Source organism: Morone saxatilis, unplaced genomic scaffold (genome assembly GCF_004916995.1).
Source record: "Morone saxatilis isolate NCDOM2014 unplaced genomic scaffold, NCSU_SB_2.0 Contig7, whole genome shotgun sequence".
NCBI classification, from domain to species: domain Eukaryota; kingdom Metazoa; phylum Chordata; class Actinopteri; family Moronidae; genus Morone; species Morone saxatilis.
Window position 1 is genome coordinate 21,907,913 of NW_023340246.1, and position 13,259 is coordinate 21,921,171.

Sequence of the window (13,259 nt, forward strand, 5' to 3'; positions counted from 1 at the left end):
CATCTCTCTGTTCTTTATTTTGGAATCTATACCATAAAACGGGCAAGCCGAGCCTTCAGCCACTGAGATAGGCTTAGGATTTTGGAATGACTGGAAAGATGAGGGCTCCTCCTTGATCCCTTGTTCAAAATAAATCAGGAAATCAATAAAGGACTGTATGCTGGCGAGCTAGACAGCCTTTTCAAATGAAGTTAGGTGAGGATATTCACAATTAACACAATTCACAATAATCATATTAGAAATTCCCTTTACGTGGCCCGGGCAGTCCTTATTGTTGAGCCTGGTTTGTTGTCGGCAGTGACTGTTTTTAAAGCTGACCATCTGCAGACACAAGATACTTTAACATCCACCTGATTGCATTTGTTCAAGTGCAATTTTTGTATTAATTAATTACCAACTTACAATACACTGGTTACTATTATATATGTATATTTTATGAGCTGTCTGAGTGTTAGCATTGAGGGCAAAACACAATGATTTGTCCTTTCAGATTAAATGAATTTATTCACTTAAGTATTTGAATCATGTTCTCCTCTATCTTTAAAATGTAAGATAAACAGAGACAAAGACACCTTATTTCTTGATTTCAATGTGTCGACATAATGTCTAAAGGAAGGACAGAACGTATTTATGTTGCCTTTACATTCATATTCTAATGCATGTATCATGGGATTGTCTTGTTAGAGTATCAGGGAGGTTTGTTGTCTTTCTCCTCAGTCAGTTTTGATATTCAGAACATAATAACTGCTGACTAAGAAGGTCACAGATAAGTCTTAAACCTGCTGACATAACAGGGGAGCGAAAATGTCAAACCGGTTTGATTTTTAGAACCAAAGTGCTTTCGGTTTGTTACACAGAAACATCTGGGAGGTTGTCCTTGGGAACTGTTTGGGAAAGGGCATGCACATGCAGGTGAATGGATGAACAACCTGTCTATCGTCTTTCATGGTCAAACTTCAATCAATCAGATCAATGAACCATATAACATAGTCAAACTCTTACGGTCGGGAGAAGAGCGAAAACATCTTTTACATCAAGAAAATCCTCCAGTGCTGTTTGTTGGTCTTCTTTCAATGAAGAAATACTCTCTGGTTCTGATATAACTGATGCCAGCAGCATCTATGCTAACCTCTTTAGGAGCCTTTGTTTTTTTAAACAACAGCTGCTAGTAGTTCCTTAAAGGTTGGTCGTAACCACTGTGGTTAAACGCATAGCTTGAAATCTGGTAAGATGGATTCTTGCATGATTTTGTGCAAGTCCAGCTGCCTCACAAGGTAAAAGCAGAGCAGAAACAGACAAAAATCAAGTCCCCCAGAGGAAAAACTAAAACTATGCACCAGAAACGATGAAGTCTGCGGGTTCGAACTGACAAACTGATGCTTTCACTCGTGGAGCCAAAGAAGAAACGTGGAGGTGATTGAGAGAGTTTGTGCAGGAGACGTAGACACAGTTGGACTGAGCAGAAAATGATCACTGTCTTTATGTGTGCGTTATCTCAAAATCTGGCTTCACTTAGTAAAAGCCTCCCTGGGTGAATATTTCTTTTCTTTTACATACAGAATCAGATAAAACTTGACTTACACTGCCAGAGAACATCCAGTACAACAATACAATTAAAACAACCAGACAAGCCAGACGTTGTAGCTAATTCAATAGTTCTGTTTGCTTTGCTTCACAGTGTTACATCACTGTACACTATCACATCACTTTGTTTAGTGATTAAATATTGATTAGCTCCATGTAGGTACGATTTTCTGTTTCTGTTATGTCCCAAGCAACAACCTTTGTAACAAAGGATTTCTTAAATTGTATTTTATTTGACTCTGTGTTTCTGCAGCTTGTTACACTCACAGCCCTCCACCCTTCAGAGTCCCTGGAGGACGGCACTTGAGCCTGGAGGAACCACAACATCTTATAGTGGGTGTAACACTATAGACTACATACGCCCTCCTTCACATACAGGACTCCAGTGTATATGTACTATAGGAATGCAGTCATCATGGTAAAGCACCTCAAAGATCCATCCTGTAGAAGTCTGTTTCAAATGACTGTCTGAGGTTTCTCTTCTCTCAATTATTAGTTTTTCTATCCTTCCATCATCGCTCCTCTCTCTGGGTTCCTCTCTAAGAACTCTGACTGTGATATCAGACAATGTCAGTGTCACCTCAACAAACAACAACAAATCCCCTTTTATTAGTTTCTTTCACATTTCTCTCTTCCACACCAATTTATCCTTCCTTTACATTCTACCCGCAATCTCTCTTTTTTGTCACACAGCTCTGCTCTCTTACCTCGTCCTCCACCTTAACTTTAATTCCATTCACGCAGTGGGTGCTTTATTGGCGTGTCTGTCAATGGGCATTTTTTGCTAAACCAGTAGAAACTAACAAATAAATCTGGCTTTGGTAATATAATGAAAATGCTGAAAGCTGCTCTGCCTAGAGTCGCTCCGCCAGGATTAATAAAAGTGTGTAATAAAAACGGAGGTCTTTTTGAAAAAGGTGGTGAAACTGTGGATATTTGCTTATTTTGATTATTAATGTTTTTAAATGATGACAAATTAAATGCAATTCTCTGCACCCTGGAAAACCTGGATATTTAGAGACTAATTTTCCAGTCATAGAAACAGCTGAAAATTGTTTAAAATCACCCAATATATCTTGAAAATAATTTATGTTGACCTGGATATTTAAAATTATAATTTAGCCCCTAACTCAGATAAAGTATTAGCAGACGCAAAGCAGATTTGCAGCAATCTTTTCAGCGTCAAGTCTAATTTTTCCGTAGCCGTGAACATAATTATTATGGAAGCCCTGTGGAAATGGTAGACGGTCATATCTACATGCATACAGCCTATTAATGAACAAATTTGTTGTTGTGGTTGTTAAATATATACACAGCGATGGTCATTGTATGTCCAATGACAAACACTGCAAACACTTCCACTTTTTTAGAAGATGAATTTTCTGTAAAATCAGGTCAATTCTACTTGATTTGAACTAGAAGAATTAGAGCAAAACTGTAGTAAACTGTAGTCAATCTGCCGGAGACCACAGCGGAAAAAACTTTTGTTTTTTTGAAACTTTGAAAACTTTCCTCCGTTTCTCCTCTGTATCTTAATTCCTTGTGTTCCTCCTCAACCCCCTCTTACTGCTCTCTCATTCTCTTTCCCTCTCTCGATCCGTCCTCATCTCCCCAGAGGACTGTCTTTAACTCGAACCATACCACTGCGGCCCTCCATCCCACCTCTACAGTCCGGCCCAGTGTGGGACACACTCTCCATGTCAAACACATTTGTTTCTTACAGCTGTTTCCAAGCCATGAAATGACTGACAACACAAAAATTAAACATCTTACTGAGAATAATATTCAACAACTCAGCTTAACTGACAAAAGTACAACAGGTTTACAGTAGATCCTCTATGTTTCAGAGGGACTGTGTCTGCATTTCTAAACAGCTACTAACGAAACAAATTTCATTTTAAAGGCTGTTTCCAGAAACGGTGTCAGGATAATCCACAGACTGCCCTGGGAACAGTTTTCATTGGAAATTCCCTAAAAAATCTCCCCAATTAAAACTGTTCTGTGGATGTTCAGTGCCACAAATATGACTGAATAAAACCAAAAGCATCTTCATGGCTCGATAACAGAAGCTGTAATTGAGAAAATGTTTTTTGTATTTGGGTGAACCAAAAATGTAAGATTGATGGGGATTTTTCTTTTTTAAACAATGTCAAACATTTGTCACATTTTCAAACTTTTGGAGTTGAAGAGAATTTGTTTTACAGTGGACTGACAGTTGTTTTTTTGTTATTGTTAAAAAGGTCCAGTGTGTGGATCTATTGTCAGAAATGGAATATAATATTCATAGGTATGTTTTCAAAAGTTCATAAATTTACGGGGAACTTTAATTATTGTGATTATGGTGAATTGTGATAATGGTGAATATCCTTACATATGCAATGATGATGCAATAAATATATGTGTTTCTTAACTAAATGTAAGCTAAAATGATTTTAGTGCCATTTTAAGAGTACGGTAGTTGATGGGTAGTTTCCACCAAACTATCACTTGGATTTGGTTTTGGTTTGTTCACTGGTTAAACTGTGAAGTCACTGGTGTATTTTGGGCTGTACCAGCCCCAGCAGGCAGGGTTCAAAACTTTCCTTCCACACAACAGAAGAGATAAATCTAAAGATCAACACAACCAGTGCTTCTCTCAGAGTTAATGTCTAGCACATGAAATAATAACGACACCAAAGTATTCGTCTACTTTAATGTTAACATGGTGGACCTCATAAAGGACCCCTGGAGGTCCCTGGACACAAGTTTGAGAAGCAGCGCAGACTGAAGGAACAGAGCAACAGACAATGTCTCTTATGGCTTAGTAACGCTCATAAAACACGGTCCTCTGCTCTTAAAAATGTCTTGGAGAAGAACAGGAAAAAGACTGATTGAATAATGTTGCACCATAAGCCCCTTAATCCCCTTGGCTGATTTCTCTTCTAGTCCAAAAAGCTGGGAAAAGGCTTGCAAATATGCTGACTGCATACTCCCAAGGATGGGAAGAGGTTGAGAGGAGGAGGAGGGAAAATAGAGAAAAAATGAAGAGAGAAAAGTCAACGAAGAGATGGGAGACAGCCAGGAACCACAGTGCTCCACGAGGACAGAGATTTGGAGAGGGGCGGCATTACAAAAAGGTGCTAATGATTAAAAATGACCTGAACAATCATTTTCTACCACATCCACATCATCATTTAAGATAGGAAAAATAAAACCAAGTTGTCAGCTTTTCAAAAAGAGAAATCAGTCAGCTCTCAGCAGAGTGCAAATATCAAAACATAATGAAAGTATTACATTTGTACTCAGCATCACTGAATTTACTGTGTTTTATTTCTAACTTCAAAGACCAACTCCTCTCCTCAGCTGTCAACCGTTACATGTATTCAGCTCACTGCAAAGCTATTGATCGGCCAGCGATTGTTATCAGCCGATATTTACTCTAAATAGTTTGTTCTGCGGTAAATAGCAATTAGAAGAAAGTTTTATATATTAGCGACTCATTTTAGCATTTTGCAGAGAAACACAGAGAGAGAGACATTATCTAGTGGACACAGTGGATATTTTACAAGCAAGGAGCAGGAAAAGCAACAGTTTGGTTTTCAATAGGCGCCGTCAATAACAAGCCTCCTCCACACACGGCTCACCTGCTGTTGTGAAAAAAGAATTGCGGATGAAATAGTCCAGAAAGTGAGTTGTGTTTCTTGGGGTGACTTTCTAAAAATGTACTGCCCCAATTCTTTCGTGTTACCCTCCCCTTCCAAGTGCAGAGGAGAAACTACGGTGGCCACAAAACGTGTGAAAAGTCTAGAGCCAGTGTTTGGTTTCTCCCTTCTGGACTACTGTCGAAACATGGCAGAATGAATGGAAGCTGACCCGCCGCGTCTGTAGATATCAACATTCTAAGGTAACAAAAACTATTCCTATATTCAGGTGATAATACAGTAATGAAAACATAACTTTAAATATTATATTCCATTTCTGCCAATAGAACATCCAGACTCTTACTCACTGGACCTTTAATCCTTAATATACAAAATTGTTAGGAATATTTCAATAAATAAGGCTACACGATAAACACAAAGGCTTCAAATTCACCCTTAAAAACCCTTAATGTGGGCAAAACAGCTAGTGCTATGAAAACTGATATTAATATGAACATGTAATGCATGTATCGGTAGAGCACACTGTCATTTTTCATTCTCATTTCCAAAAGAACAACAATCCAGGTACAATACATAGCAGAGCATACAAATTAAACATTAATAATTTGGTATTTCCCATACCTTCAAAGCGCTCCAACAATGTTATAAATGCTTAAAAACTTTGTGCCCAGTATTATCTCAGGGGCCAACTGTTCGACAATAGTGGTTGAAATTCAGGTATATTCTCCCTTTGATTGAGGGTTCAAGATTAATGGTGCATTAAGTACAAAAGTATTTTCTGTTGCTCTGCATTATGTCACATGTCCAACAAAACAGAACGAGAAAGGAGAGTATCTGAAAGAGGACTGCTGACCGAATGAATAAAAAAGTTCCATACCTGCACTCATGAATAGAAAACGCAAGAGAGATACGGAGAGCTGCTGAGCAGAAAACACATGCTTACTGGGTAATTTGCCTCTTCTTTTCAAGCTGCTTGACATGTTTTAATGGAGAGCTGCAAGCAACATTTTCTGTCATTTATCTGCACGGACCGAGGCTTAATGTATTTCTCAAATAGGCTTCTTTCATTTTAATTGTAACGGCAATTGGACAAAAGTGTAATAGCCTGAGTCGCACAGTTTAGCGGGCACGCCTGATTTCACTCTGTGAGGTAAAAAAGTGCAGTGTTGAAAAGAAAAAAAATACTTTTCCTCTTTCAATGACTTGGCAGTTAAGTGTGAACCAAAGAGTTTGAATTATTCATTTCACCTATTTATCCAGTTAAGGGTTCTGCTGAGTGAGCATACTAATCTTTGTAGAAATATAAAGCCCTTCAAAAAGCTGTTTCTACATGTATCTCAAATCCTGAAGTATGGGGAATATTCAAATAAGGAACTGTAATATGATTTCATTATCAGTTATCCATGACAGGCTGACTCAGCAACATGTTCATCTTTATTGAAAACTTTTTAATTTACTTTAAAACACATACATAAAATTATGGTAAATTTACATAGTGCTTCACACACAGAGATGATGGCAGGCTTGTTTGTCTGGAGCGGTTTTAGGGTTCAACATCTAGCTCAAGGACATCGATATGCAGGAGACGAGGATCAAACTTGCAATTAATGGACAACCTACACGACCACCTGAGCCAGTGCTGATGGCAGTCGTGGTTTCAAGAGTTTTTATGTAGTTAGTAACAAGGTTACCAGCTGTAACCTTTCTTAAATATAGGGCTGGGTATCGTTGAAATAAATTTGATTTAATTCATTAAATAATAATATATTTTTTTATTACGGTGCAATTACCCTAAAGAAAGAAGCTGTACAAACACAACCTGGGTAATTAGACTAAAATGAAGAAACTGAATATCTGTACAGTACTGGACTATATAGAAACTGTCAAAGGAACATTAATAACAAACAGTATGGCAGCAATATGTCTAGCCTCATCCAAAAAAGAAGAAAAAGGGAATGACTGTGTTGGGAAATAGTGGAAGAGTGACACGTTTTACGGTCTCTGGACATTTTTTTGATACTATTCGGTCACCATCATCGAAGTTCAGTACCCAGCCTTACTATACTAATATAATTGAAAGGAGAAATCTGCTTTCTTAAATATGCTTCAAATTCTTCAGGTATTAAGAAAAACCTTTTTAAAAACCTCTGATTGGTGGTCGGACAGACTTTCATTCAAGAGACAGAGGTCACATCCTGACGTGCAACAAGGGTCCTGTCTAGTCTCCAATTGGGGACAATTCAATAACATGAGCCCCTGAAGACAATGTTCTTTTTTATTCTTTTTCTGGTGTAGTGAAAGCCAATTAAACAGCTGTGAGTGGCAGCAACACATCTGTCCTAGACTAAAAGTAGCAGTCTAAAGGGCAACACACTCACACAACGTCATGACATGCATCAACTTGTCAGGATACACTAGTGTCCTATGTCCCAGTATGAGTGCGTCAACTCTTCAGAAAAATCACATTTGCTCCATGAATCGGCACATGTACATAGTAGTACGTACTTGTTGCTTGTCTTTCTACTTTTCCTACCTAGAATTAGGGTTGTTCTGATACCAGTATTACCAGATACCTGGACTGGAAATGCCTCAGATAAAGGTACAGGTACAGATCGGTTATCAGCGAGTACGCAAGTCTATGTACTGATCCGATATGATAATATATTAGTCCCAAAATGGTACCCTGCTGCTACCCAGCAGCTTCCCATTCGACAGGACGGAGAAGTCATGACCATTCTCACTCCTCATGCCTAAACCTAACCAACGGAAACCAATGAAGACACAGAGTACTAACCAATCAGAGTCAGAGTAGGATGGGTCATGTGTGCTGTGCTGCTACTGGGTACCATGACTTACTGTTTTAGAGTGGTTTAGTGACTACTATCAGTGAAAAAATACTCTTTACTTTGACACGTTTAACAGAAGACTCTATAGAAAGTCAGGATGCATTTTATACAATTTTTCAAACAGAAAAGTCTTAATGGCCATACACTGCAGATGACTTACCAGGTTTCCAGCTGTTTTTATAATGAACCTGTGCATGAGAAACACTTTAGGCAGAGAAAGAATGGTTGTAGCAGCAGGATGAAAGAAATCATTGCTCATACCGGTGGGTACCTGTATCTACAACAATTAAATGTAACAGAGAAACTAAATGTACAATGACAGTAACTTGTTTTCTCCCAATAACCTGGCAGTCGTCGTTGAAGGAGAGTGAATTATGGGAAAAATATGGAGCTGCGTGATCAGACTATAAGCTCTCCACCACTCCCTCTCATTCTCACTCTCTCTGCGGCTAACCGCTACCAGCTAATGATAGTCTAGACAGCGGTGAAGTGGCGGTGGTGTGGTTGAAATGATAGGTTAGATGGCAGACAGATGACTGGTGCAGGGACCAATCAGAGAGCAACCATCACCGTCACCACCGTCTCCTGCAGTGTCCCTTCTTCAGTGGTTAGTCAGCGGCTATTTTACATCTTCTGGTGTTCAGAAGAGGAGAGAGAGGAGTGCTATTTTTATGAGGACTCCTGTTGAAGCAATGTTATCATCCCTCCATCTCTTCCAAACATTTTCTCAGGCTCACTGTGGAACATTGGAAGCCTTCATCTCTCCTATAGAGAATGTAAAGGTGGCTTGCTATTACACTGCTTTTAACATACAGTACACAGGAATGTGACTAAACTGTGATAAAAATCCCAATTCACTGTCACTTTGTGGTGTCTCAATGTCCCTTACATAGGGTTGGGTTCTGATAGCTAGCTCTGTTTTAGAATCAGTTCCAGGTTCAACAAATCTCCTTACCTCTCCTTGTTTGTTTTTTTTTATTAGCAATGTGCAAAAAGCTGAGGTAAACATACTTCTAAATTCAGTTTCTGAGAGAAAGATTTTACCACCAGGCCAACAGGTTATTTAACACTCACAAACTGCAAAGGTTCTAGCAAAGAAAGCCTTCATGTTTAAAGAAAGAAGAAAAATCTACCTGTAAATATTTGGTCTATGTCATGTTACCGACTGTTCAAGAATGTGCCGTCTTCTTATTATAGGATCAATTATGTTCTTAAAGACAGTTGTATATGTCCAAAATAACACCTCTATAATGTTGTAATCATGGTTTTGTTACTCTCTTACCTAAAGCTTTCACTGACATTAATACCACCACTCTAAACTATGGATAAATGATCAACTTTCATGTTCTGCTTGGAGTATGATGTTTTTCTTGTTTTTGTCAAGTTTCATTTAAGTATTTGCTCTCGTCTTTGTTAATTGTTTTTGTGTATTTATGAATATGGTACTTTTTGTCGTTTAACAAGGGTTGATAAAGAATTTCTGCTACTTACAGTATTTGGTACTTTAGTGCTACTTATTATATTACAACATAGCCAACTGTATGTGTTGGTCATATTGTAAAATTACTTAAACATGTTGAAATAGCACAAGTCGATGGCTTGTTATTTTATGTTTTTTTAAATCTTTTTTTTATTTTACATAGTCTTGTACGACAAACAAGGCCAGACGTGTGACAAGAGACCAGAAGCACCAATCTGTAACATCACTCTACGTTTGTGTAAAAAAAAAAGAGATCCATCTGCATTAAGAACATCTCCGTAGGCTGAATCTGTCATATCAATCATATCATATCAATAATTGGAGATGATTGACTTATCAGGACTTCCTGTATTTGCACTGAGAAGCTCCTGAAAAATAAGGTGTAAAAGTAACTAGCTGTTATTTTACTGTGTCAGCTACAGACGGGTGACAAATTAAAGGAAAAGCCTCAAAAAATGAGTGGAGAAACATAATGAATGCAGATGCTTCTACACAGGTGCACTGCATGGTACAATTAAGCAGTTAACATCCAATCATGCTCTGTGGTATGGATAAAAACGCTGAGCAGGCAAAGTTGATTCTGATTTTGTCATCGGAATATTATAGTAGGGTTGCAGTGCATAAACCCCTCATTACAAAGATTACACATTTGAGTTAAGTGAAAACCATATATGTTCTGGTTATTTTAAATGGATAAAAGGACTGGATTCTTTATGCCACTTCTGTGCCTGACTTCCTGCCAACGGACCACTTACACCAACCACTCACAGCGTGGAATTAAAGGCATTGTCTTAAATGGGCGTGATCAGCCCGGGCGCATTGCTGCTGCGCCTGAAGGATTTTGGCCCTTAGTGCGCTCCACCACCACCATCAAAACAACAAATTAGGAATATCTTTATGTTGGTTTCTCCTTATTATGTCACCCGTCCGTACATTTGATCAACATTTCATATATTCTGTTGTTTGGCTAATGTGATGGTTTTGGTGAAGGATGTGAAGACTCAGTAGGCTGACACTAAAAACTAGTTTCTTCCGCAATAAATACCGATCTCAGCTAAATTGTTGTTTGTTACGAAAGATGGAGGCTGAATCTAATTAGATACGATAAGGGATTCAGAAGGATTTCATTCTGGTTTCACAGTGGAATAAATACTACTGAACCCTGACCCTACCACATTTTCATTTTCAACGGCTCTTCTTGTTTCAGTCACCTTTACTCTAGTATCTGCCCTCTCTCAATTCTCGTCTGCCTTTTTCTTGGTCCTGTTTACATACATTATCCTTGTTCCAGCTTTAAAAAGATCAGAGTTGAGCTACCGGGTGACCTTGAAAGACTCATAACATAAGATCATAACTTCAAAGTGGGCTTCAAAGATCAGTTGGGATGGACTAGACGTGTCTTTTCTACCAACTATTCAAAATACTGACTGTATGGAATGCAAAATACATAAACGGTGCATGAAAACGTGTGGGAATGTAAAATAGATGTATGTCTATGTACTGCATGACAACAGGCAGAACTGTGACAGTGAAGTACCTCAGTGGAGAGTCAAACCCATACAGGTTCTCAGATTCTCAAGTTTTTGTTGTGATGACATCAACGAGAGGAAATAGCGTGTCAAGTTTGTGCCACCATCTCATAATCCTGTTAGTGATGGAGAAATGTTCAAATGCAGGTTCTGCGTTTCAGATTTCACGCTAAAATACTTTTATGAGACAGCTGAAAGCCTGTGGCTAAACCTGCCACCATTTCAGCACAGTTAATGTCTCACTCTGAATCTGCCTTAAGTCTTAACACACAGCAGATTTTAAACTACCCGTGACAAGTACCAAATATATACGTCCTACATTCTTCCACGACAGTAAATGTCTCATTAGGAGCCGGCCTGACGGCTCAGTGTTTCCATTAAGAGTAACTTTATCACTGGTTTATAGTGACAAAGAACACGAGGCTCAGAGCTTTAGTAAGAAGACAGGAAATGGGAAAAAGTGAAAATTGTGAAAATATAATAACGTTTTCTGCTTTTTCTCAACAGCTTTTCATTACCTTCATCTCATTACAGCTTCTCAGAAGCTGAATGTCTTTTCTTATTCACACTTTTTGTCAGACTCACTTTAAAGGTCGTATCTGATTGACACATCATCTAGTTTCTTTTTTACTTATTTATATATAATTTGGGGAATTATTTATTTTTCCTTTCTCCTGTTTTCTCCTCTTTTCCCTTTCTTTCTTTCTTTGGTTCTCCTCTTGGCTGTTTTTCGATAATAATAATAAAAATGATCATGATAGGGTTGGGCTATTGAACAAATATATCGGCTACCAGCGATGGCTGAGTCGGGTGATTGTTGTTGTTTTATTCTGCTAATTTAGCCTCTGCTCAGCAACACTCTCGTTTCGCGAGCTAACCCAGTAGCACAAAGCTAAAAATAAAAAAATACAGAACCAGAAGAGTGATTCGTAAGTTGGTTGTTCAGCTGACGATGGCCAGTTGGAAAATTTTAACATATCGCCCCGTAATTACAACATAAAGGTAGATAAACATAAAGAAGTCTTTGCATTCATACATACAGAGACAGACAATGTGCATTTTCATCTTTAAAACAAATACAAAAAGGTATGATAGTGTAACATGTAAAAACAAGGTAATACAACAAAGGCACAAATAGAAATAGCGACAAAAATAAAAGAAGTTTAATGCAGGTAAAATAAAGACTTTAAAGCTGGATTTAAAAGGAGCTACAGTTTGGGATGAGTTTAAGAAATGCATTCCAACTGTGCACAGCTTCATGTTTTTTTGGTTTTACTATGGTAACAGACTGCAGACCACAGAGATGTGTTAAATGTATTTTGGCCCTAAACTACGGGGACATTTTTGACAAGCAGCAGTATTTTAAAGACAAATCTATACCACCAGTTCTCTATACCACAGAGATCTGGTGATGTAAATCAACCCACTCTTAGTTTCTGTTAAAACTCCAGCAGCTGCTTTCTGACGGAGCTCAAGCTCTCTGATCACGTTTGGGGAATTAAACAGAAAGACAGCTGGAAAGAGAGAGAGGAAAAGAACTCCTGTGTGTGTAAACATGTCTGTGGTGCCCATGTGATGGATCTGTATGCGGTTTGTATTTAGTGTGTGTGTGTTCTTACCCTGCTGCTGGGCGTTGAGCAGTGTGGGGTCAACAGTGGGCACTGATCGGGGAAGAGGCACTGGTTTTGCTGCTTCTGCTGGTCAACAAAAACACTTCAAATGAATTCTAAGGTCTGTATAATGAGTCTTTTTCTTAGTAAATCTGGTCCTTTGGACTTTTAATTTGGAGGGCTTGATCTACAGATCTATTAACCTGTGTGCCTGAAGCATAAAAACTACTTGTGAGTGCACAGAAAATGCCAATATTGACAACTGACTACTCATTAGTCGGACATTCCTATTTTTTTATGTTCGGTCAGTGTATCTTTTGTTAAATAATAAAATCTAAAATCTAAGCTGTCACTTGGATCTTATGAAATGGTTGCACAGTTACGGTACCGGTACTTGGAGTGGCCAAAAAGGATAAAAGACTTACTTTGTATTACACATCATTTTTCAGTAAAGTAATGTGGCATTACCAAATAAGTCCTAATCTGCTAAAATAAACGCTTCCATAATAGAAAATAAAAGGAAAAGTCAGCTCACATTACATTGTATCATTCATCATTTCCTCATATTT

General features: G+C 38.3%; 1 protein-coding gene across 3 annotated transcripts in view; it reads right to left on the bottom strand.

Moving 5' to 3' along the window:
* Positions 1–13,259, bottom strand: part of vta1 (vesicle (multivesicular body) trafficking 1) — a gene marked incomplete at its 5' end in the record, with an annotated part of 43,150 nt that overhangs the window by 3,139 nt on the left and 26,752 nt on the right. Inside the window, 1 exon segment of one of the 3 annotated variants that reach the window (XM_035678366.1) lies at positions 12,700–12,774. In XM_035678366.1, the coding sequence (XP_035534259.1) occupies positions 12,700–12,774 (75 nt within the window). 3 annotated transcript variants of the gene reach the window in all.